The sequence below is a fragment of the Oncorhynchus kisutch genome, linkage group LG10 (assembly GCF_002021735.2).
Source record: "Oncorhynchus kisutch isolate 150728-3 linkage group LG10, Okis_V2, whole genome shotgun sequence".
Taxonomy (NCBI): domain Eukaryota; kingdom Metazoa; phylum Chordata; class Actinopteri; order Salmoniformes; family Salmonidae; genus Oncorhynchus; species Oncorhynchus kisutch.
In genome coordinates this window covers 4,909,427-4,935,974 of record NC_034183.2, presented here as the reverse complement: position 1 = coordinate 4,935,974, position 26,548 = coordinate 4,909,427, and the positions used below count along the sequence as shown (strand labels likewise).

The 26,548-nt window shown below is 43.2% G+C and overlaps 2 protein-coding genes across 3 annotated transcripts in view; one reads left to right on the top strand and one right to left on the bottom strand.

Annotated features, from left to right (window-relative positions):
* The window catches only part of LOC109884127 (fatty acid desaturase 2-like), a 29,047-nt gene extending 16,220 nt beyond the window's left edge, over positions 1 to 12,827 (top strand). For both annotated transcript variants that reach the window (XM_031832916.1, XM_031832917.1), the window contains exons 7-14: positions 1,327 to 1,452; positions 2,343 to 2,403; positions 2,533 to 2,609; positions 2,846 to 2,943; positions 8,282 to 8,378; positions 8,651 to 8,730; positions 10,822 to 10,947; positions 11,942 to 12,827. In XM_031832916.1, coding sequence (XP_031688776.1) covers positions 1,327 to 1,452; positions 2,343 to 2,403; positions 2,533 to 2,609; positions 2,846 to 2,943; positions 8,282 to 8,378; positions 8,651 to 8,730; positions 10,822 to 10,947; positions 11,942 to 11,993 — 717 coding nt within the window. In that variant the 3' untranslated portion in view covers positions 11,994 to 12,827. The remainder of the gene's footprint in view (positions 1 to 1,326; positions 1,453 to 2,342; positions 2,404 to 2,532; positions 2,610 to 2,845; positions 2,944 to 8,281; positions 8,379 to 8,650; positions 8,731 to 10,821; positions 10,948 to 11,941) is intronic.
* A 1,460-nt stretch (positions 12,828 to 14,287) lies between these two features.
* Positions 14,288 to 26,548, bottom strand: part of LOC109884126 (epidermal growth factor receptor kinase substrate 8-like protein 2) — an 81,163-nt gene continuing 68,902 nt past the window's right edge. Inside the window, 5 exon segments of the mRNA XM_031832918.1 lie at positions 14,288 to 16,505; positions 21,576 to 21,708; positions 23,969 to 24,155; positions 25,771 to 25,852; positions 26,272 to 26,403. Coding sequence (XP_031688778.1) covers positions 16,431 to 16,505; positions 21,576 to 21,708; positions 23,969 to 24,155; positions 25,771 to 25,852; positions 26,272 to 26,403 — 609 coding nt within the window. The 3' untranslated portion in view covers positions 14,288 to 16,430.

Here is a 26,548-nt window from a genome sequence, read left to right as displayed (position 1 = left end):
CAGGTCATCTACAAGTCCATGCTAGGTAAAGCTCCGCCTTATCTCAGTTCACCGGTCACGATAACAACACCCACCCTTAGCACACTCTCCAGCAGGTATATCTCACATGTCATCCCCAAAGCCAACACCTACTTTGGATGCCTTTCCTTCCAGTTCTCTGCTGCCAGTGACTGGAACTAATTGCAAAAATCGCTGAAGCTGGAGACTTACATTTCCCTCACTAACTTTAAACATCAGCTATCTGAGCAGCTAACCGATCACTGCAGCTGTACATAGTCCATCTGTAAATAGCCCACCCAATCTACCTCATCCCCATATTGTTTGTATTTACTTTGCTGCTCTTTTGCACATCAATAGCACTACTCACACACCAACATCTGCTCATCATCATCTGCTCATCTATCACTACAGTGTTAATCTGCTAAATTGAAATTACTTTGATACTTTGGCCTATTTATTGCCATACCTCCTCATGCCATTTGCACACAACTGTATATAGACTTTCATTTTTTTTCTATTGTGTTATTGACTGTACGTTTGTTTATTCCATGTGTAACTCTGTGTTGTTGTTTCTGTCGCACTGCTTTTCTTTATCTTGGCCAGGTCGCAGTTGTAAGTGAGAACTTGTGGATAACTAGCCTACCTGGTTAAATAAAGGTGAACTAGCCTACCTGGTTAAATAAAGGTGAACTAGCCTACCTGGTTAAATAAAGGTGAACTAGCCTACCTGGTTAAATAAAGGTGAACTAGCCTACCTGGTTAAATAAAGGTGAACTAGCCTACCTGTTAAATAAAGGTGAACTAGCCTACCTGGTTAAATAAAGGTGAACTAGCCTACCTGGTTAAATAAAGGTGAACTAGCCTACCTGTTAAATAAAGGTGAACTAGCCTACCTGGTTAAATAAAGGTGAACTAGCCTACCTGGTTAAATAAAGGTGAACTAGCCTACCTGGTTAAATAAAGGTGAACTAGCCTACCTGGTTAAATAAAGGTGAACTAGCCTACCTGGTTAAATAAAGGTGAACTAGCCTACCTGTTAAATAAAGGTGAACTAGCCTACCTGGTTAAATAAAGGTGAACTAGCCTACCTGGTTAAATAAAGGTGAACTAGCCTACCTGGTTAAATAAAGGTGAACTAGCCTACCTGGTTAAATAAAGGTGATATTAGAAATAAATAAAACATGAAAAATTTAAAAAGAGCAGTGTTACATTTCCAAGTTCACTGCTATACATTAGCCGTATTTCGTGTAGTGTCCAACAGGTGTAAGTTACAGTAAGTGTAATTGTGTGTACCATTAATAATTAACAGTATCTGTGTGTTTCCAGGGTGCCTCTGCTAACTGGTGGAACCATCGTCACTTCCAGCATCACGCTAAACCCAACGTGTTTAGTAAAGATCCTGATGTCAACTCACTGCATGTCTTCGTCCTGGGAGACAAACAGCCTGTAGAGGTAGTTATCACTATAATATATTTGTGATTCCTGCCCCAACTGGACTCACAACCTTAGTGCTTTATGACCCATCTGACTTCCTGTCATATTTGAATAATAATCTAAATATTAATGTAATATTATTAATGTTGTATTTAAATATCCATGTAATAGTTCTTTAAACAAGGGGTGGCAGGGTAGCCTAGTGGTTAGAGCGTTGGACTAGTAACCGAAAGGTTGCAAGTTCGAATCCCCGAGCTGACAAGGTACAAATCTGTTGTTCTGCCCCTGAACAGGCAGTTAACCCACTGTTCCTAGGCCATCATTGAAAATAAGAATTTGTTCTTAAATGATCTGCCTGGTTAAATAAAGGTCAAAATTAATGTAATATTCATGAAATAACCAGTGGTGGAAATTGTCATATGTGAATAAAAGTATAGATACCTTAATAGAAAGTTACTCAAGTGAAAGTCACTCAGTAAAAGTTTACAAGTATTTGGTTTAAAATATACTTAAGTATGAAAAGTAAAAGTAAAAAATAATTTCAAATTCCCTATATAAAGTAAACCAGATGGCACCATTTTCTTGTTTTGAAAATGTATGGATAGCCAGGGGCACAGACATGATTTACAGTGAGTCAGCTAGATCAGAGGCAGTAGGGATGTGTTCTCATGACAAGTGTGTGAATTGGACCATTTTCCTCTCCTGCTACGCATTCAAAATGTAACTTATATTTTTGGGTGTCATGGAAAATGTATGGAGTAAGAAGTATATTAATTTCATCAGGAATATAGTGAAGTAAAAGTAAAAGTTGTCAAAAATATAAATAGTAAAGTAAAGTACAGATACCCCCTTGAAAAAACTACTCTGAAAGTTAGATCCATCTGTCTCCTTGTCTCTGTCTATTGCAGTATGGTATAAAGAAGTTGAAGTACATGCCCTACCATCACCAACACCAGTACTTCTTCCTCAGTAAGTTGCTGAACACGTTTTATTGGATTTCTGTATAGAATCACATCAACTTCCATTGAACACACAAAGACAAAAGACAGACCACTGTATGTATGTATGTAATACCAATATTATCCTTCTGTGTTCCAGTTGGACCTCCACTACTTATTCCAGTGTATTTCCACATCCAGATATTGCGGACCATGTTTTTACGACAGGACTGGGTGGTGAGATTTCATACAAACTAAATGTAGACTTAATCCTCTTCATTCCCATCTGGAACATAAGGCTTCTATGAGAGAGTAATGATATGATGTTTAGGACCTTGAGTGTGGCTGAGGTGCACCACCAACATTGACTGTACCATCAGAACTTCCTAATCAACAGTGATAATTGTTGCTTTGCTAGGAACCCCAGATGTGATCATGTCTGTCCGTAATACCAATCTTTGTCTCCTGTGAAGGATCTGGCGTGGTCGATGAGTTTCTACCTTCGCATCTTCTGCTGTTACTATCCCTTCTTTGGTTTCTTTGGCTCAGTAGCATTGATCAGCTTCGTCAGGTAAAGTATGAACTGAGAGGGAGCTCAAAGATGAATTAATTAATTAATTCACTGTTTCGGTAACTCACTCACTCATTCGCTGATTCATTCAATTGTATTCAAATGATCTACAGCGGGGCTCTTCAACCCTCCTCAACTCTTCCTAGAGAGCAACCCTCATGTACAGTGGCTTGCGAAAGTATTCACCCCCTTGGCATTTTTCATATTTTGTTGCCTTACAACCTGGAATTAAAATATAATTTTGGGGGGTTTGTATCATTTGATTTACACAACACCACTTTGAAGATGCAAAATATTTTATATTGTGAAACAAACAAGAAATAAGACAAAAAAACCTGAAAACTTGACTGTGCATAACTATTCACCCCCCCAAAGCCAATGCTTTGTAGAGCCGCCTTTTGCAGCAATTACAGCTGCAAGTCTCTTGGGGTATGTCTCTATAAACTTGGCACGTCTACTCACTGGGATTTTTGCTCATTCTTCAAGGCAAAACTGCTCCAGCTCCTTCAAGTTGGATGGGTTCCACTGGTGTACAGTCATAAGTCATACCACAGATTCTCAATTGGATTGAGGTCTGGGCTTTGACTAGGCCATTACAAGACATGTAAATGTTTCCCCTTAAACCACTCGAGTGTTGCTTTAGCAGTATGCTTAGGGTCATTGTCCTGCTGGAAGGTGAACCTCCGTCCCCATCTAAAATCTCTGGAAGACTGAAACAGATTTCCCTCAAGACTTTCCCTGTATTTAGTGCCATCCATCAGTCCTTCAATTCTGACCAGTTTCCCAGTCCCTGCCGATGAAAAACATCCCCACAGCATGATGCTGCCACCACCATGCTTCTCTGTGGGGATAGTGTTCTCAGGGTGATGAGAGGTGTTGGGTTTGTGCCTTTGTGACATAGCATTTTCCTTGATGGCCAAAAGGCTACATTTTTGTCTTATCTGACCAGAGTACTTGCATATGTTTTGGGAGTCTCCCACATGCCTTTTGGCAAACACCAAATGTGTTTGCTTATTGTTTTCTTTAAGCAATGGCTTTTTTCTGGCCACTCTTCTGTAAAGCCCAGCTATGTGGAATGTACGGCTTAAAGTGGTCCTATGGACAGATACTCCAATCTCCTCTGTGGAGCTTTGCAACTCCTTCAGGGTTATCTTTGGTCTCTTTGTTGCCTCTCTGATTAATGCCCTCCTTGCCTGGTCCGTGAGTTTTGGTGGACCGCCCTCTCTTGGCAGGTTTGTTGTGGTGCCATATTCGTTCCATGTTTTAATAATGTATTTAATGGGGCTCTGTGGGGTGTTTAAAGTTTCTGATATTTAGATTGCACACAGGTGAACTTTATTTAACTAATTATGTGACTTCTGAAGGTAATTGGCTACACCAGATCTTATTGAGGGGCTTCATAGGAGGGAATACATACTGTATACGTACATACATACGCACGTACCACTTTACTGATTTGTATTTTTTTTAAATTTCACTTCACCATTTTGGACCATTTCGTATATGTCCATTACATGAAATCCAAATAAAAATCTATTTAAATTACAGGTTGTAATGCAACAAAATAGGAAAAACACCAAGGGGATAAATACTTTTGTTCATGGAGAGTTCCTTGAGGGATACCCTCCTGTAGGTTTAACTCCAACCCTGTTCCTGAAGAGATAATGTCCTGTTTTCACTCCAACCCTAAACTAGCACACCTGATTCTAACAATCAAGGGTTGGAGTTAAAACCTACAGGACGGTATCTCTCCAGGATCAGGGTTGGAGTTAAACCTACAGGAGGGTATCTCTCCAGGAACAGGGTTGGAGTTAAACCTACAGTAGGGTATCTCTCCAGGAACAGGGTTGGAGTTAAACCTACAGTAGGGTAGCTCTCCAGGAACAGGGTTGGAGTTAAACCTATAGGAGGGTAGCTTTCCAGGAACAGGGTTGGAGTTAAACCTACAGGAGGGTAGCTCTCCAGGAACAGGGTTGGAGTTAAAACCTACAGGAGGGTAGCTCTCCAGGAACAGGGTTGGAGTTAAACCTACAGGAGGGTAGCTCTCCAGGAACAGGGTTGGAGTTAAAACCTACAGGAGGGTAGCTCTCCAGGAACAGGGTTGGAATTAAAACCTACAGGAGGGTAGCTCTCCAGGAACAGGGTTGGAATTAAAACCTACAGGAGGGTAGCTCTCCAGGAACAGGGTTGGAATTAAAACCTACAGGAGGGTAGCTCTCCAGGAACAGGGTTGGAATTAAAACCTACAGGTCTCTCCAGGAACAGGGTTGGAATTAAAACCTACAGGTCTCTCCAGGAACAGGGTTGGAATTAAAACCTACAGGTCTCTCCAGGAACAGGGTTGGAATTAAAACCTACAGGAGGGTAGCTCTCCAGGAACAGGGTTGGAATTAAAACCTACAGGAGGGTAGCTCTCCAGGAACAGGGTTGGAATTAAAACCTACAGGAGGGTAGCTCTCCAGGAACAGGGTTGGAATTAAAACCTACAGGAGGGTAGCTCTCCAGGAACAGGGTTGGAATTAAAACCTACAGGAGGGTAGCTCTCCAGGAACAGGGTTGGAATTAAAACCTACAGGAGGGTAGCTCTCCAGGAACAGGGTTGGAATTAAAACCTACAGGAGGGTAGCTCTCCAGGAACAGGGTTGGAGTTAAAACCTACAGGAGGGTATCTCTCCAGGAACAGGGTTGGAATTAAAACCTACAGGAGGGTAGCTCTCCAGGAACAGGGTTGGAGTTAAAACCTACAGGAGGGTAGCTCTCCAGGAACAGGGTTGGAATTAAAACCTACAGGAGGGTAGCTCTCCAGGAACAGGGTTGGAATTAAAACCTACAGGAGGGTAGCTTTCCAGGAACAGGGTTGGAGTTAAACCTACAGGAGGGTAGCTCTCCAGGAACAGGGTTGGAGTTAAAACCTACAGGAGGGTAGCTCTCCAGGAACAGGGTTGGAGTTAAACCTACAGGAGGGTAGCTCTCCAGGAACAGGGTTGGAGTTAAAACCTACAGGAGGGTAGCTCTCCAGGAACAGGGTTGGAATTAAAACCTACAGGAGGGTAGCTCTCCAGGAACAGGGTTGGAATTAAAACCTACAGGAGGGTAGCTCTCCAGGAACAGGGTTGGAATTAAAACCTACAGGAGGGTAGCTCTCCAGGAACAGGGTTGGAATTAAAACCTACAGGTCTCTCCAGGAACAGGGTTGGAATTAAAACCTACAGGTCTCTCCAGGAACAGGGTTGGAATTAAAACCTACAGGTCTCTCCAGGAACAGGGTTGGAATTAAAACCTACAGGAGGGTAGCTCTCCAGGAACAGGGTTGGAATTAAAACCTACAGGAGGGTAGCTCTCCAGGAACAGGGTTGGAATTAAAACCTACAGGAGGGTAGCTCTCCAGGAACAGGGTTGGAATTAAAACCTACAGGAGGGTAGCTCTCCAGGAACAGGGTTGGAATTAAAACCTACAGGAGGGTAGCTCTCCAGGAACAGGGTTGGAATTAAAACCTACAGGAGGGTAGCTCTCCAGGAACAGGGTTGGAATTAAAACCTACAGGAGGGTAGCTCTCCAGGAACAGGGTTGGAGTTAAAACCTACAGGAGGGTATCTCTCCAGGAACAGGGTTGGAATTAAAACCTACAGGAGGGTAGCTCTCCAGGAACAGGGTTGGAGTTAAAACCTACAGGAGGGTAGCTCTCCAGGAACAGGGTTGGAATTAAAACCTACAGGAGGGTAGCTCTCCAGGAACAGGGTTGGAATTAAAACCTACAGGAGGGTAGCTCTCCAGGAACAGGGTTGGAATTAAAACCTACAGGAGGGTAGCTCTCCAGGAACAGGGTTGGAATTAAAACCTACAGGAGGGTAGCTCTCCAGGAACAGGGTTGGAATTAAAACCTACAGGAGGGTAGCTCTCCAGGAACAGGGTTGGAGTTAAACCTACAGGAGGGTAGCTCTCCAGGAACAGGGTTGGAATTAAAACCTACAGGAGGGTAGCTCTCCAGGAACAGGGTTGGAGTTAAACCTACAGGAGGGTAGCTCTCCAGGAACAGGGTTGGAGTTAAACCTACAGGAGGGTAGCTCTCCAGGAACAGGGTTGGAGTTAAACCTACAGGTCTCTCCAGGAACAGGGTTGGAGTTAAACCTACAGGTCTCTCCAGGAACAGGGTTGGAGTTAAACCTACAGGTCTCTCCAGGAACAGGGTTGGAGTTAAACCTACAGGAGGGTAGCTCTCCAGGAACAGGGTTGGAGTTAAACCTACAGGTCTCTCCAGGAACAGGGTTGGAGTTAAACCTACAGGTCTCTCCAGGAACAGGGTTGGAGTTAAACCTACAGGTCTCTCCAGGAACAGGGTTGGAGTTAAACCTACAGGAGGGTAGCTCTCCAGGAACAGGGTTGGAGTTAAACCTACAGGTCTCTCCAGGAACAGGGTTGGAGTTAAACCTACAGGTCTCTCCAGGAACAGGGTTGGAGTTAAACCTACAGGTCTCTCCAGGAACAGGGTTGGAGTTAAACCTACAGGTCTCTCCAGGAACAGGGTTGGAGTTAAACCTACAGGAGGGTAGCTCTCCAGGAACAGGGTTGGAATTAAACCTACAGGTCTCTCAAGGAACAGGGTTGGAGTTAAACCTACAGGTCTCTCCAGGAACAGGGTTGGAATTAAACCTACAGGTCTCTCCAGGAACAGGGTTGGAGTTAAACCTACAGGTCTCTCCAGGAACAGGGTTGGAGTTAAACCTACAGGTCTCTCCAGGAACAGGGTTGGAGTTAAACCTACAGGTCTCTCCAGGAACAGGGTTGGAGTTAAACCTACAGGTCTCTCCAGGAACAGGGTTGGAGTTAAACCTACAGGAGGGTAGCTCTCCAGGAACAGGGTTGGAGTTAAACCTACAGGAGGGTAGCTCTCCAGGAACAGGGTTGGAGTTAAACCTACAGGAGGGTAGCTCTCCAGGAACAGGGTTGGAGTTAAACCTACAGGAGGGTAGCTCTCCAGGAACAGGGTTGGAGTTAAACCTACAGGAGGGTAGCTCTCCAGGAACAGGGTTGGAGTTAAACCTACAGGTCTCTCCAGGAACAGGGTTGGAGTTAAACCTACAGGTCTCTCCAGGAACAGGGTTGGAGTTAAACCTACAGGAGGGTATCTCTCCAGGAACAGGGTTGGAGTTAAACCTACAGGAGGGTATCTCTCCAGGAACAGGGTTGGAGTTAAACCTACAGGAGGGTAGCTCTCCAGGAACAGGGTTCTTAAGTATTATTAAATATTATAAAACAACACAATGCTGTGCTTGATGTAATAATGTAATATAATATTGTGGCTGAATAATTATATTGTGAATATTGTACTGTATATAGGTTTTTGGAAAGCCACTGGTTTGTATGGGTGACCCAGATGAATCACCTTCCTATGGAGATGGATCACGAGCGACACCAGGACTGGCTCACCATGCAGGTAACATGTCATCATTACTAGACACCAGGACTGGCTCACCATGCAGGTAACATGTCATTACTAGACAACTGGGTCTTGTCTTGGAGTAGGAGGGCTGATCTAGGATCAGGTCCCCCCTGTCCATACATTCCTATTCGTTATAATCTTAAAAGGCTAAACTGATCTGGGAACAGCAGTCCTGAGTACAGGCCCAGGAGTGTTTTCTGGGGCTGTACCTTCTGTAGTTCTCCAGCAGAGGGAGCTGTATAACGTGTCTCTTTCTCTGGTCTTAGTTGAGTGCTACTTGCAACATTGAACAGTCAACCTTCAACGACTGGTTCAGTGGACACCTCAACTTTCAGATTGAACACCAGTAAGTGAAACAAATATCCCACCTTACTGTTGTCTGTCAAACAGTATATACTGTATTTATATGGCCATTTATCAGGGCATTGACATACTAAAGTTATAGTTTTAGTTTAAGTTATAGTTTAAGCTTCTACACTGCTCCAAAAAATAAAGGGAACACTTAAACAACACAATGTAACTCCAAGTCAATCACACTTCTGTGAAATCAAACTGTCCACTCGCTCCATCCACCAACACCACGTTGCACCACAGACTGTCCAGGAAGCAACACTGATTGACAATACATTTCACATGCTGTTGTGCAAATGGAATAGACAACAGGTGGAAATGATAGGCAATTAGCAAGACACCACCAATAAAGGAGTGGTTCTGCAGGTGATAACCACAGACCACTTCTCAGTTCCTATGCTTTCTGGCTGATGTTTTGGTCACTTTTGAATGCTGGCGGTGCTTTCACTCTAGTGGTAGAATGAGACGGAGTCTACAACCCACACAAGTGGCTCATGTAGTGCAGCTCATCCAGGATGGCACATCAATGCGAGCTGTGGCAAGAAGGTTTGCTGTGTCTGTCAGCGTAGTGTCCAGAGCATGGAGGCGCTACCAGGAGACAGGCCAGTACATCAGGAGACGTGGAGGAGTCCGTAGGAGGGCAACAACCCAGCAGCAGGACCGCTACCTCCGCCTTTGTGCAAGGAGGAGCAGGAGGAGCACTGCCAGAGCCCTGCAAAATTACCTCCAGCAGGCCACAAATGTGCATGTGTCTGCTCAAACGGTCAAAAACAGACTCCATGAGGGTGGTATGAGGACCCGACGTCCACAGGTGGGGGTTGTGCTTACAGCCCAACACCGTGCAGGACGTTTGGCATTTGCCAGAGAATACCAAGATTGGCAAATTTGCCACTGGCGCCCTGTGCTCTTCACAGATGAAAGCAGGTTCACACTGAGCACATGTGACAGACGTGACAGAGTCTATAGACGCTGTGGAGAACGTTCTGCTGCCTGCAACATCCTCCAGCATGACCGGTTTGGCGGTGGGTCAGTCATGGTGTGGGGTGGCATTTCTTTGGGGGGCCGCACAGCCCTCCATGTGCTTGATCCTCAGACCCCTTGTGAGACCATATGCTGGTGCGGTTGGCCCTGGGTTCCTCCTAATGCAAGACAATGCTAGACCTCATGTGGCTGGAGTGTGTCAGCAGTTCCTGCAAGAGGAAGGCATTGATGCTATGGACTGGCCCGCCCATTCCCCAGACCTGAAACCAATTGCGCACATCTGGGACATCATGTCTCGCTCCATCCACCAACACCACGTTGCACCACAGACTGTCCAGGATGCTTTAGTCCAGGTCTGGGAGGAGATCCCCCAGGAGACCATCCGCCACTTCATCAGGAGCATGTCAGGCACGTGGAGGCCACACACACTACTGAGCCTCATTTTGACTTGTTTTAAGGACATTACATCAAAGTTGGATCAGCCTGTAGTGTGGTTTTCCACTTTAATTTAGAGTGTGACTCCAAGTCCAGACCTCCATGGGTTGATACATTTGGTTTCAATTGATCATTTTTGTGTGATTTTGTTGTCAGCACATTCAACTATGAAAAGAAAAAAGTATTTAATAAGAATATTTCATTCATTCAGATCTAGGATGTGTTATTTTAGTGTTCCCTTTATTTTTTTGAGCAGTGTAGTTTTAGTATTCAGCTTCATTTGATCTGCAATATAACTTGTTGTTTGTACTAAATACTCTACCTCGTAATAGTGTTTAGATACAATATCGATACAACCCTCCTCAGAAATGGAGGTTTCTCTGAAAAACTGATTGTGTCTGCTCTCTCGGTCTCTCTCTCCCTCCTTCTCTCTCCTTCCTCCTTCCCCACTCTCTCTCTCTGCCTCTTTCTCTAATCTCTCTCTCTCCCTCTCTCGCCTTCCTCCTTCCCCACTCTATCTCTCTGCCTCATGTCTAATCTCTCTCTCTCTCCTTCCTCCTTCCCCACTCTTTCTCTGCCTCTTTCTCTCTTTCGCTAATCTCTCTCTCCCTCTCTCTCCTTCCTCCTCCCCCCCACTCTCTCTCTCTGCCTCTCTTTCTCTGTCTCCCAGTCTGTTTCCTACCATGCCCCGTCATAACTACCACCTGGTGGCTCCTCTGGTTCGTGCTTTGTGTGAGAAACATGGAGTTCCCTACCAGGTCAAGACTTTGCAGAAAGGCATCACTGATGTTGTCAGGTAAAGTGTTTTAATTTTTTTTATTTTTTTATTTATTTTACCTTTATTTAACCAGGTAGGCAAGTTGAGAACAAGTTCTCATTTACAATTGCGACCTGGCCAAGATAAAGCAAAGCAGTTCGACAGATAAAACGACACAGAGTTACACATGGAGTAAAAACAAACATACAGTCAATAATGCAGTATAAACAAGTCTATATACAATGTGAGCAAATGAGGTGAGAAGGGAGGTAAAGGCAAAAAAGGCCATGATGGCAAAGTAAATACAATATAGCAAGTAAAATACTGGAATGGTAGTTTAGCAATGGAAGAATGAGCAAAGTAGAAATAAAAAATAATGGGGGTGCAAAGGAGCAAAATAAATAAATAAATAAAAATTAAATACAGTTGGGAAAGAGGTAGTTGTTTGGGCTAAATTATAGGTGGGCTATGTACAGGTGCAGTAATCTGTGAGCTGCTCTGACAGTTGGTGCTTAAAGCTAGTGAGGGAGATAAGTGTTTCCAGTTTCAGAGATTTTTGTAGTTCGTTCCAGTCATTGGCAGCAGAGAACTGGAAGGAGAGGCGGCCAAAGAAAGAATTGGTTTTGGGGGTGACTAGAGAGATATACCTGCTGGAGCGTGTGCTACAGGTGGGAGATGCTATGGTGACCAGCGAGCTGAGATAAGGGGGGACTTTACCTAGCAGGGTCTTGTAGATGACATGGAGCCAGTGGGTTTGGCGACGAGTATGAAGCGAGGGCCAGCCAACGAGAGCGTACAGGTCGCAATGGTGGGTAGTATATGGGGCTTTGGTGATAAAACGGATTGCACTGTGATAGACTGCATCCAATTTGTTGAGTAGGGTATTGGAGGCTATTTTGTAAATGATGAATGAATGAATACTTGTATAGTGCTATTCCTCTGGGAATAGATTGTACATCATAAGGTGATACCTGCTGCTCTCAGTCTCCTATTTGATTTACCTGGTTGGTTTTCCACCTCTGTTCTTCTCCAGGTCACTGAAGAAGTCAGGGGATCTGTGGCTGGATGCGTATCTCCATAAATAAATCCCTTCCTGACTCTGGACGGGATTTAATCCATCGCAGATTAACGACCTGCGAACAGAGAGGACATTTCCTGGATGTTTTTGATGATAATGATCGCTGCAAACATCGTGGATGTTAGCTCAAGCGTAAATCACCTTTTTAAAAAGTCAATCACAGTGCACAGGTCTGCATGTCAAACTTGATGTCTGGTGTGAAACCTACCCCCCCCCCCCCCCCCCCCCCGCCATCTTAATACTGCCTACCAAACAGAGTACTCTAATGTACAGGTACTATATAGTATACTACATATAATACTACATAGTAGAGTAATAGTGTAATAAAATAGTGTTATTTGATGATGTTGTTGTGATGTCGCTGTTTTAAACTTGTTTGGACCCCAGGAAGAGTTGCTGTTAATGGGGATCTTAATTAATACAAATATTCTTATATTCTTATAATCGGAGTGGCCTGTCTGTGTGGTGGTGATATCACTGTGTGGTTTACATTGCTGTGCGGTATTTTCTACCATAGTATAGTGTTAACTGAGATTTCAAACATGTCTTATACACTGTAAAGATTTACATTGTCCTTTTTTTTCTTCTTTCTAAATACTTTTTTGTTGTTGTATTATTTGAGTACAAGCCGATCATGTCAGTCAAAGGCAGGACACTCACTGTGCTGTGAATGTGAGTTGCCTTCACCGAGTTCAGGGTCGTGTTCAGTTGAGAGAAAACGTTTTGAAACAAGGAGGTATAACCTGAAATTGTCCAATAGGAATATAGAATTTTCTGTTGTCCGTAGCAAAACGTTTTGCTACAATCTGCCCTATTGAAAGAAAACGATCCTAGACTATGTGGCTGAGCTATTGCTCTGTAAAGTGTGGTTGTTAGATTACATCTGTACACTAAAGGGGAGCTCTATGGAGATCGGTTGATGCAGTTACAACATTTTTTTTACAACAACCCCCCGCCACCCCCCATTGTGCCCACTCTGTCTGGACCTGTTTATGGAAGCAGAAGCTAATGGAGAAGCTAATAGAGAAGCTAACAGAGAAGCTAATGGAGAAGCTAATAGAGAAGCTAATGGAGAAGCTAATAGAGAAGCTAACGGAGAAGCTAACAGAGAAGCTAACAGAGAAGCTAACGGAGAAGCTAATAGAGAAGCTAATAGAGAAGCTAATAGAGAAGCTAATGGAGAAGCTAACGGAGAAGCTAACGGAGAAGCTAACAGAGAAGCTAATGGAGAAGCTAATAGAGAAGCTAATGGAGAAGCTAATAGAGAAGCTAATGGAGAAGCTAATAGAGAAGCTAATGGAGAAGCTAATAGAGAAGCTAATAGAGAAGCTAATGGAGAAGCTAATAGAGAAGCTAATAGATGGAGAAGCTAATAGAGAAGCTAATGGAGAAGCTAATAGAGAAGCTAATGGAGAAGCTAATGGAGAAGCTAATAGAGAAGCTAATAGAGAAGCTAATGGAGAAGCTAATAGAGAAGCTAACGGAGAAGCTAATGGAGAAGCTAATGGAGAAGCTAATAGAGAAGCTAATGGAGAAGCTAATAGAGAAGCTAATGGAGAAGCTAACGGAGAAGCTAATGGAGAAGCTAATGGATTTCTCTTCTGTAAGATCAGACCAGAATAAAACTGTTTTGTCGGTTTCCCCAGACAAAAAGAAACAGGTTAATAGTGAATGATAATCTACTTTCGTATTATTCTTTGGCTACTTCTTATATTTATTACAACGACAAAACATTGTAGTGATCGTACAGTTACTGTGGTGGCAGAGGTGAGTCGTTGGATCTTCTCAAGGCTTAATGCTCTGTTCTGTGTTGGGACCGTTGCTTTGTATAAAAATAACTGTGGTGTAAACAATTCGATTGTTTGATCACCTCCCATTATATAAGGGACATATAGCCATTTACTCTTGGAGCTCCTTCCCTGACTGCGACCAGAGCGGGACCGACCTTGCAGCTCATATGTATTAAAGATTCACTATTATACAAGTCAATTAGTGTCTGCCTGATCTTTTCTATCAACTTTTCCCACAAAAACTATAGAACAAATTTAACATGGAAATTTAACATGGAAAACCAACTATGTTTTTATATATTTTTTTAAGACTTTCTCTCCCAATTCTATACAACCAATTAGCTGTATTTACACAACTAATCATCCAATCATATCCTTTAAAAAAAGACACTGGTTTAAACATCTAAAAAAAAAAAACCACCAGTTATCTCTGCTACTTCAGATTACTCTGGGTGTGTGATAACCCGTACAGTTCTCTGTGAATCATGGAACAGAGCACTGTCCACAAAGATCCGTTTGAATTTCCACCTTGGGTTTATTATTGGAGGAAAAAACATGAACACAGAACAGAAATATTGGGTTGGATTAATATCGTACATGTAAAGCGTACTTCATATAGACCGTGGATATGTAGCTGAATTACAGTACCGCATTTAGTAATATAGAATATGTAAGCTGAATTAGAGTATCACATTTAGTAATATAGAATATGTAAGCTGAATTAGAGTACCACATTTAGTAATATAGAATATGTAAGCTGAATTAGAGTATCACATTTAGTAATATAGAATATGTAAGCTGAATTAGAGTACCACATTTAGTAATATAGAATATGTAGCTGAATTACAGTACCGCATTTAGTAATATAGAATATGTAAACTGAATTAGAGTATCACATTTAATAATATAGAATATGTAAGCTGAATTAGAGTATCACATTTAGTAATATAGAATATGTAAACTGAATTAGAGTATCACATTTAGTAATATAGAATATGTAAACTGAATTAGAGTATCACATTTAGTAATATAGAATATGTAAACTGAATTAGAGTATCACATTTAGTAATATAGAATATGTAGCTGAATTACAGAAGTGTATTTAGTTGTACAGCTGTAATTATGTGTGACTGGATATGAGAATAAAATTCAGAAAACTCAAAAACGTACATACAGCGCTACTTATTATAAGGTATAACATTGTGTACTACTACTGTAGGTTAGAATCATCCCTTATGTGAACATTGACATCCAATTTGACAGTATACATTGAGGAACTTCATGGATTTGATTTGACAAAATCCCTGGAGATAAAACATGGGAGATATAAAAGCCAGAAAACACACTCACTCAAAATGAATATGGTCCTTCATCACGATACAAAGTTAAGAGACAGTGGCCAGGTATTAATATGGTCCTTCATCACGATACAAAGTTAAGAGACAGTAGCCAGGTATTAATATGGTCCTTCACCACGATACAAAGTTAAGAGACAGTAGCCAGGTATTAATATGGTCCCTCACCACGATACAAAGTTAAGAGTAGCCAGGTTTTTCATCCAATTAGCAACATATTTTCATGCAAATATTCTAACATTTGCCATAAAACAATATTCACATTTTTTTCACACCAGAGAAGTTTTTCCCTCAAACGTAATTTTTGCGGATAAAAGACTGTGGCGTAGTGCCAATAAAACATACCTTTTTCTGTTAAATTCCCAATAGAAGTTAATTGGGTTTCCATCACGTTTTCAACTCTTGATGGTTTTATCACAAAAAGAAGAGATGTGTTATATATGGCGAATGTGTCCACTCTGGTCTCTAGCCAACAGTTTGCAAATGCAGTGCATTATGAGATGATTTATGGATAAAAGCGATATAATTTTTTTTCATTTTGTCAAACGGCAGCCAAGTATCTATCAACATGTCACTGGAATAAGACCCTGGATATGGATTGGAAAGGCGCATCAAGCTCATCACCACCCCGGTGAAGTTCATCATCATTTATTTCATCTGTAGCCTAATAAACTGCGTGGTTTACCGAGTCGTCGTGGGGAGGACTACACAACATATCATCGCCTGACTCCAAGTTGACGTCAATACGATGGTTATTATATCAATATTTAAGTATAAAGGCATTTCCACCACCATTTCTTGCATAATTAATTTTACCGACACAAAAAAGATCCCGCCATGTCGAACGAACAAATTGTCTTTCGGCATTTCTACAAATGTACCAGTATTTAATGTTTTCATAAACCCAGTCGTAACTTCTTTCATGTGTCAGGTAATTCATCCGCATGAAATGTTTGGATGGAAATGTGGTTCGTGTCAGACAGAGAAGCAGTCATAATTACCAGAGAACATCTTTGAAGTAAACATACTCATTCACAAAACAATACAAAATAAATATACAATAAAATATATATTTTTTTATATAACAACATTTATAGTACATGCCAATATTAAATGTCAATTGTCTGACAAAAAAAATAAACAGTTGGTTCGTGAAAGTAGGCGCTTTGGGAGGGGAAGGCTTTTGGTTGGTTAGTACTGGAGAGGGTTGTTATGGTAACCAGCCGTGCTAGGCTGTGATTGGTTGACAGTCAGGCAGGCTGGCCTGTGATTGGTTGAAAGTCAGTGAGCATGTTCAGATCAGTCCTTGCCGGCATCGATCTTCTCTTGTCGTCGTCTCATGATCTCTTGGAGCTCTGAATCCCCACTGCTCTTCTGGAAAACAGTAATACAGGCTTTAGTTTCACACGTCCCAAACACTGAACAAAAAGAGAAACACAACATGCAACATTTGTAAAGATTTTACTGAGTTACAGCTCATATAAAGGAAATCAGTCAATTGGGATGAATTAATTAGGCCCTGTAGAGAAATGCTATTTCTTATGAAGGTGACCAAACTATTGTTAATAAAGGGCTACAACTCAAAGTAGAGCCTGTGGGGTCCCCTACAGGATAGCTCCCGCATTACACTAATGGCCAAAACCAGCGCACACACACATAATCTCCGTTGTAGCTGAACATTGTGTGCCGAAGAGGATTCTACGATGACGGACAGACAACTGAGCCAATGGCGGAAGACTACAGACTACACCCCAGCTGAACCAATCCAAAGATCCGATCTTCCAGAATCGACCTACTTTCTGTTCTATATATAAGTGGTGTACTGATTGTATCGGCCTCTTTGTCAGCAGTTCCGTACGAACCAGCGGGAGAGCCGTAATTACGCTGTTCTAGATATCTTCACTCTGAATAAACTGTAGCTTGTCATACAATTTACCACCTTGTCTGAATCGATCCTTGACCGACTCGCCCGTCTACATATCCAATTTCTAACAGCCCTAATCTATGGATTTAACATGACTGGGAATACAGATATCCATCTGTTGATAACAGATATATATATATTTTTTTAAAGGTAGGGGCGTGAATCAGAAAACCAGTCTGTATCTGGTGTGACCACCATTTGCCTCATGCAGCGCGACACATCTCCTTCGCATAGAGTTGATCAGGCTGTTGATTGTGGTCTGTGGAATGTTGTCCCACTCCTCTTCAACAGCTGTGCGAAGTTACTGGATATTGACGGAAACAGGAAAACACTGTTGTACACGTCAATCCAGAGCATCCCAAACATGCTCAACAGGTATCGTGTCTGGTAAGTATGCAGGCCATGGAAGAACTAGGACATTTTCAGCTTCCAGGAATTGTGTACAGATCCTTGAGACATGGGGCCATGTATTATCATGCTAAAACAGGAGGTGATGGCGGCGGATGAATGGTACGACAACGGGCCCTCAGGATCTCATCACGGTATCTCTATGCATTCAAATTGTAATCGATAAAATGCAATTGTGTTTATTGTCCATACATTCTGCCTGCCCATACCATAACCCCACCATGGGGCGCTCTGTTCACAACGTTGACATCAGCAAACCGCTCGTCTACACAACGCCATACACGGTACCATCTGTCTGGTACAGTTGAAACTGGGATTCACCCATGAAGAGCGCACTTCTCCAGCGTGCCAGTGGCCATCGAAGGTGATCATTTACCCACTGAAGTCTGTTACGACGCTGAACTGCAGTCAGGTCAAGAACCCGGTGAGGACAACGGGCACACAGATGAGCTTCCCTGAGACAGTTTCTGTCCAGTTTGTGCGGAAATTCTTCAGTTGTGCAAACACACAGTTTAATCAGCTGTCCAGTGGCTGTCTCAGACCATCCCGCAGGTAGAGAAGCCTGATGTGGAGATCCTGGGCTGGTGGGGTTTCACATGACCTGCGGTTGTGAGGCCGGTTGGACGTACTGCGAAATTCTCTAAAACGACATTGGAGGTGGCTTATGGTAGAGAAATGAACATTACATTCTCTGGTAACAGCTCCGGTGGACATTCATGCTCCCTTAAAACTTGAGACATCTGTGGCATTGTGTTGTGTGACAAAACTGCACATTTTAGAGTGGGCTTTTATTGCCCCCAGCACAAGGTGCACCTGTGTAATGATCATGCTGTTTAGTCAGCTTCTTGATATGCCACACCTGTCAGGTGGATGGATTATCTTGGCAAAGGAGAAATGCTCACTAACAGGGATGTAAACATATTTGTGCACAACATCTAAGACAAATAACCTTCTTGTGAAAAATGTCTGGGATCTTATTTCAGCTCATGAAACGGATCCAACACTTTGCTTTTATATTTTGTGTTCAGTGTGTATTTGTCTCTGTCTCTGTCTCTGTGTCTGTGTCTGTGTCTGTGTCTGTGTCTCTCTCTCTCTCTCTCTCTCTCTCTCTCTCTCTCTCTCTCTCTCTCTCTCTCTCTCTACTTAACTATAAAAAGACAAATGTGGGTCTCAAAACAGCCACAAAAGGAGTGTGTGTGTGTGTGCGTGTGTGTGCACGTGTGTGTACTATGTGTATGTGTGTGTGTGTGTGTGTTTGTGTGTGTGTGCACGTGTGTGTACTATATGTGTGTGTGTGCGTATTTCCGTGTGCGTAAGTGTGTGCGTGTGAGTGTACTGTACGTGAGTGTATGTGTGTGTGTGTGTGTTTGTGTGTGTGTGCACGTGTGTGTACTATATGTGTGTGTGTGTGCGTATTTCCGTGTGCGTAAGTGTGTGCGTGTGAGTGTACTGTACGTGAGTGTATGTGTGTGTGTGTGTGTGCACGTGTGTGTGTGCACGTGTGTGTACTATGTGTGTGTGTGTGTGTGCGTATTTCCGTGTGCGTAAGTGTGTGCGTGTGAGTGTACTGTACGTGAGTGTATGTGTGTGTGTGTGTTTGTGTGTGTGTGCACGTGTGTGTACTATATGTGTGTGTGTGTGTGTGCGTATTTCCGTGTGCGTAAGTGTGTGCGTGTGAGTGTACTGTACGTGAGTGTATGTGTGTGTGTGTGTGTTTGTGTGTGTGTGCACGTGTGTGTACTATATGTGTGTGTGTGTGTGTGTGTGTGTGTGTGTGTGTGTGTGTGTGTGTGTGTGTATGCATGTGTGTATGTATATATAGACTACTGTTCAAAAGTTTGGAGTCACTTAGAAATCACTAGCAAAATGAATAGGAAATCTAGTGAAGACATTGACAAGGTTATAAATAATTATTTTTAATTGAAATAATAATTGTGTCCCTAAAATGTTGCTTTCGTCAAACAATCCTCCATTTGCAGCAATTACAGCCTTGCAGACCTTTGGCATTCTAGTTGTCAATTTGTTGAGGTAATCTGAAGAGAGTTCACCCCATGCTTCCTGAAGCACCTCCCACAAGTTGGATTGGCTTGATGGGCACATCTTACGTACCATACGGTCAAGCTACTCCCACAACAGCTCAATAGGGTTGAGATCCGGTGACTCCATTATAAACAGAATACCAGATTCTTCCCTAAATAGTTATTGCATAGTTTGGAGCTAATGCTTTGGGTCATTGTCCTGTTCTAGGAGGAAATTGGCGCCAATTAAGCGCCATCCACAGGGTATGGCATGGCATTGCAAAATGGAGTGATAGCCTTCCTTCTTCAAGATCCCTTTAACCCTGTATAAATCTCCCACTTTACCATCACCAAAGCACCCCCAGACTATCACATTGCCTCCACCATGCTTGACAGATGGCATCAAGCACTCCTCCAGCATCTTTTCATCTTTTCTGCGTCTCATGAATGTCCTTCTTAGTGATCCGAACACCTCAAATTTAGATTAGTCTGTCCATAACACTTTTTCCCCAATCTTCCTCTGTCCAATGTCTGTGTTCTTTTGCCCATCTTAATCTTTTCTTTTTATTGGCCAGTCTGAGATATGGCTTTCTCTTTGCAACTCTGCCTAGAAGGCCAGCATCCCGGAGTCGCCTCTTCACTCTTGACGTTGAGACTGGTGTTTTGTGGGTACTATTTAATGAAGCTGCCAGTTGAGGACTTATGAGGTGTCTGTTTCTCAAACTAGACACTCTAATGTACTTGTCCTCTTGCTCAGTTGTGCACCGGGGCCTCCCACTCCTCTTTCTATTCTGGTTAGAGCCAGTTTGCGCTGTTCTGTGAATGAAGTAGTACACAGCGTTGTACGAGATCTTCAGTTTCTTGGCAAATTCTCGCATGGAAAAGCCTTCATTTCTCAGAACAAGAATAGACTGATGAGTTTCAGAAGAAAGTCCTTTGTTTCTGGCCATTTTGAGCCTGTAATCGAACCCACAAATGCTGATGCTCCAGATACTCAACTAGTCTAAAGAAGGCCAGTTGTATTGCTTCTTTAATCAGGACAACAGTTGTCAGCTGTGCTAACACAATTGCAAAAGGGTTTTCTAATGATCAATTAGCCTTTTAAAATGATAAACTTGGATTAGCTAACACAACGTACCATTGGAACACAGGAGTGATGGTTGCTGATAATGGGCCTCTGTACGCCTATGTAGATATTCCATTAAAAAAATCATAGATATTCCTGCCGTTTCCAGCTACAATAGTAAATTCCAACATTAACAAAGTCTACACTGTATTTCTGATCAATTTGATGTTATTTTAATGGACAAAAAAAATAGCTTTTCTTTCAAAGACAAGGACATTTCTACGTGACCCCAAACATTTGAACGGTAGTGTTAATGTGAGTGTGAGTGTGTGTGTGAGTGTACATGTGTGTGTGAGTGTATATGTGTGTGTGAGTGTGTATGTGTGTGTGAGTGTGTGTGTGTGTGTGTGTGAGTGTGAGTGTGAGTGTGTGAGTGTGTGTGTGTGTGTGTGAGTGTGAGTGTGAGTGTGTGTGAGTGTATATGTGTGTGTGAGTGTGTGTGAGTGTATATGTGTGTGTGAGTGTGTATGTGTGTGTGTGAGTGTGTATGTGTGTGTGTGTGTATATGAGGGTGTGTGTGTATATGTGTGTGTGAGTGTGAGTGTGTGTGAGTGTGTGTGTGTGTGTGTGTGTGTGTGTGTGTGTGTGCGTGTGTGTGTGTGAGTGTGTGTGAGTGTGTGAGTGTGTGTGTGTGTGAGTGTATATGTGTGTGTGAGTGTGTGTGAGTGTATATGTGTGTGTGAGTGTGTATGTGTGTGTGTGAGTGTGTATGTGTGTGTGTGAGTGTGAGTGTGTATGTGTGTGTGTGTGTATATGAGGGTGTGTGTGTATATGTGTGTGTGAGTGTGTGTGTGTGTGTATATTTGCGTGCGTGTGTGTGAGCGTGTGTGTGTGTATATATGAGGGCGTGTGTGTATATGTGTGTATGTGAGTGCGTGTGTGTGTATATTTGCATGCGTGTGTGTGTGTGTGAGCGTGTGTGTGTATATATGAGGCCGTGTGTGTATATGTGTGTATATGAAACAGACCTCTAGCTGCGCTTTCTGCACGGTGGTCTGGCTGTAGACCCTGGCTCCCTCATCTCCACACACTGCCTTCAGTTCCTCCTTGTTCAGAGAGAAGAGCTGAGCACCCGTCAGGATCCCCAGACAATCCACCGTCCTGTAGGGAACAGAGACTACATTACCCATAATGCTCTATACCCAGACAATCCACCATCCTGTAGGGAACAGAGACTACATTACCCACAATGCTATATACCCAGACAATCCACCGTCCTGTAGTGAACAGAGACTACATTACCCACAATGCTATATACCCAGACAATCCACCATCCTGTAGGGAACAGAGACTACATTACCCACAATGCTCTATACCCAGACACTCCACTGTCCTGTAGGGAACAGAGACTACATTACCCATAATGCTCCATACCCTGACATGGGTATAACCTGATTACTAATAGTACACTTATGTACAGTATCTCACTGAAGACCATATACATGATAACACCATGAGGTAACTGACGACCAGGTCATATAGCATGATAACACCATGAGGTAACTGATGACCAGGTCATATAGCATGATAACACCATGAGGTAACTGGTGACCAGGTCATGATAACACCATGAGGTAACTGATGACCAGGTCATTATAACACCATGAGGTAACTGATGACCAGGTCATGATAACACCATGAGGTAACTGATGACCAGGTCATATAGCATGATAACACCATGAGGTAACTGATGACCAGGTCATGATAACACCATGAGGTAACTGATGACCAGGTCATGATAACACCATGAGGTAACTGACGACCAGGTCATATAGCATGATAACACCATGAGGTAACTGGTGACCAGGTCATGATAACACCATGAGGTAACTGATGACCAGGTCATTATAACACCATGAGGTAACTGATGACCAGGTCATGATAACACCATGAGGTAACTGATGACCAGGTCATATAGCATGATAACACCATGAGGTAACTGATGACCAGGTCATGATAACACCATGAGGTAACTGATGACCAGGTCATGATAACACCATGAGGTAACTGACGACCAGGTCATATAGCATGATAACACCATGAGGTAACTGATGACCAGGTCATATAGCATGATAACACCATGAGGTAACTGATGACCAGGTCATGATAACACCATGAGGTAACTGATGACCAGGTCATGATAACACCATGAGGTAACTGATGACCAGGTCATATAGCATGATAACACCATGAGGTAACTGATGACCAGGTCATATAGCATGATAACACCATGAGGTAACTGACGACCAGGTCATGATAACACCATGAGGTAACTGATGACCAGGTCATATAGCATGATAACACCATGAGGTAACTGATGACCAGGTCATATAGCATGATAACACCATGAGGTAACTGGTGACCAGGTCATGATAACACCATGAGGTAACTGATGACCAGGTCATGATAACAACATGAGGTAACTGATGACCAGGTCATGATAACACCATGAGGTAACTGATGACCAGGTCATGATAACACCAAGAGGTAACTGATGACCAGGTCATTTGCATGCTAACACCATGAGGTAACTGATGACCAGGTCATATAGCATGATAACACCATGAGGTAACTGGCGACCAGGTCATGATAACACCATGAGGTAACTGATGACCAGGTCATATAGCATGATAACACCATGAGGTAACTGATGACCAGGTCATATAGCATGATAACACCATGAGGTAACTGACGACCAGGTCATGATAACACCATGAGGTAACTGATGACCAGGTCATGATAACACCATGAGGTAACTGATGACCAGGTCATGATAACACCATGAGGTAACTGATGACCAGGTCATGATAAGACCATGAGGTAACTGATGACCAGGTCATATAGCATGCTAACACCATGAGGTAACTGATGACCAGGTCATATAGCATGATAACACCATGAGGTAACTGATGACCAGGTCATATAGCACCATGAGGTAACTGATAACCAGGTCATGATAACACCATGAGGTAACTGGTGACCAGGTCATGATAACACCATGAGGTAACTGATGACCAGGTCATGATAACAACATGAGGTAACTGATGACCAGGTCATGATAACACCATGAGGTAACTGATGACCAGGTCATGATAACACCATGAGGTAACTGATGACCAGGTCATATAGCATGATAACACCATGAGGTAACTGATGACCAGGTCATATAGCATGATAACACCATGAGGTAACTGATGACCAGGTCATATAGCATGATAACACCATGAGGTAACTGATGACCAGGTCATATAGCATGATAACACCATGAGGTAACTGACGACCAGGTCATGATAACACCATGAGGTAACTGATGACATTTGTGTGTGATTTTGTGTGTGTGTGTGTGTGTGTGTTGTCTCACGGTTTAGAGAATCCCTTGGAGTTGAGCCAGGCAGTAACCTGCGGGGGGCTGGAATTGAAAGTGAGGAGCGTGGAACTGCTGCTTGAAGGGCGCTCCACCCTGAAGTTACGGGCTGGAGGCTGGGACTTATTACTGGTGATCCTCTTCAACAACTCATCATTCACCTCATCCATCTGGTGTGTCCGAGCTGGGGGAAGGGAGGACGGAGAGGAGGATGGGGGGGGGGGGGGGGGGGAGAGAGAGAGAGAGAAAGAGAGAGAGAGGGACAGAGAGAGAGGGACAGAGAGAGAGAGGGAGAGAGAGGGACAGAGAGAGAGGGACAGAGAGAGAGACAGAGAGAGAGACAGAGAGAGAGACAGAGAGGGACAGAGAGAGAGACAGAGAGAGAGAGAGGAAGAGAGAGAGGGAGAGAGAGAGGGAGAGAGAGAGAGGGACAGAGAGAGAGGAAGAGAGAGAGGAAGAGAGAGAGGAAGAGAGAGAGAGGGAGAGAGAGAGAGGGACAGAGAGAGAGGAAGAGAGAGAGAGAGACAGGGAGAGAGAGAGAGGGACAGAGAGACAGGGAGAGAGAGAGAGGGACAGAGAGACAGGGAGAGAGAGGGACAGAGAGAGAGGGACAGAGAGAGAGAGACAGAGAGAGAGGGAGAGGGACAGAGAGAGAGGGACAGAGAGAGAGGGACAGAGGGAGAGAGAGGGACAGAGGGAGAGAGAGGGACAGAGAGAGAGGGACAGAGAGAGAGAGAGGGAGAGGGACAGAGAGAGAGAGAGAGAGAGAGAGAGAGAGACAGAGAGAGAGACGGAGAGAGAGAGGGAGAGAGAGAGTCAGAGAGAGAGAGACAGGGAGAGAGAGAGAGGGACAGAGAGAGAGGGACAGAGAGAGAGGGACAGAGAGAGAGAGACAGAGGGAGAGAGAGGGACAGAGAGAGAGGGACAGAGAGAGGGACAGAGAGAGAGAGAGAGAGAGACAGAGAGAGAGGGACAGAGACAGGGAAAGTTACTGTTTAAGAGGCATTCCTACTAATCTATAAGGGCTGAGGTCTTCTTAGCTAAGATGAGGAAACTTGAGGAAACTTTGAAGCAAAGATAACCGCTTATCTTAGCTATCTGAGCTATCTAGAATGTGCAGTAGGAAATTAAACCTGACACCAGTATCATAGACAGAAATTAGTTGGTGGGTAGGCTACAGAAATCTGGGTGGGCCACCCCAACAAAATGTTATTGGGGGGAGGGGGGGAAACATGTGCAGTTGTATAGCTAATCTCATGCTATTGTACACATTTTGTCATGAGGCCGAGAGAACGTTTATCTTGTTTGCTAAGTGAAAAAATGAAGTAGGCAATGACATGGTACATATCGCCATAGAAACACAGAGACATATAGCATGCCTCAATGACATGGTACATATCGCCATAGAAACACAGAGACATACAGCATGCCTCAATGACATGGAACATATTGCCATAGAAACACAGAGACATACAGCATGCCTCAATGACATGGAACATATCGCCATAGAAACACAGAGACATACAGCATGCCTCAATGCAGTCGTATTCCTGGCTTATTGTGGGTGTGGTTTTCAGTTACTTATTTTTGGCAACCCATCCCGTGAGAGTGAATGTCAAACCTAGTCTACTGTTTGCAATGAATTCTATCTTATGGTGTTGGCATTTTCAGGTAAAAAGACAAATAATGTTCAGGTTTGAAAACACTCAATCTAAATGGGTGGGCTGATTGGGTGGGCCCCCACCCGCCCACCCGGGTGGGCCCACCCACCCATGCCTACGTGGCTGTAAGAGACTCACAGTCTTTGGAGCGGCTCATGTCAAAGCTCTCCCCTCTACCTAGAGAGCTGGAGGGAGAGGTTGGGCTGTAGGGCTGGCCAGCCTGGCGGTCCACGTTCACACACACAAATTCACACACAGGAGACAGAGAGGAAGACATGTGGAAGGATGTTATAATGAATGAATGAATATTAATGGGATTTATACAGTGCTTTTCCAGATGCTGACTAACACACTATGTGGAAGGATGTTGTCAGGGGAAACAGGTTTAACATTCCAATTTTAAAATAGCTTACAGGATGTTTTGCTTTATAATTAGTTGGGCAGGTACAGTATGGAGGAGGGGTTGGTAGCATGATGGTGTGTGTGTGTGTGTACAGAATTAAAGGTCTGCACACTGAATTTATGAGTGTAAAACATCATGTTTGTATTTGTATGTTGTGGTGTGTGTTTGTGTGTATGTGTGCGTGTTTGAGTGTATGTGTGCGTGCATACATATGCATGTGGTGTGTATAATGTTACCTGGCTATAGAGGGGTTCAGCCATGCCGTGTGGTTCCTCCAGTGTGACCACTTCCAGGACGTTGGAGGGGACGTATCCTGATTGGCCGCTCCTGTTTCTCACTTTCCACCACTGTTTATCGTCCTCTATCACCTGCAAGGCCACAATGACATAATAACACAATAATAATAATAATAATAATAATAATATAATAATAATATAATAATAATAATAATAATAATAATAATATAATAATAATAATATAATAATAATAATAATATAATAATAATAATAATAA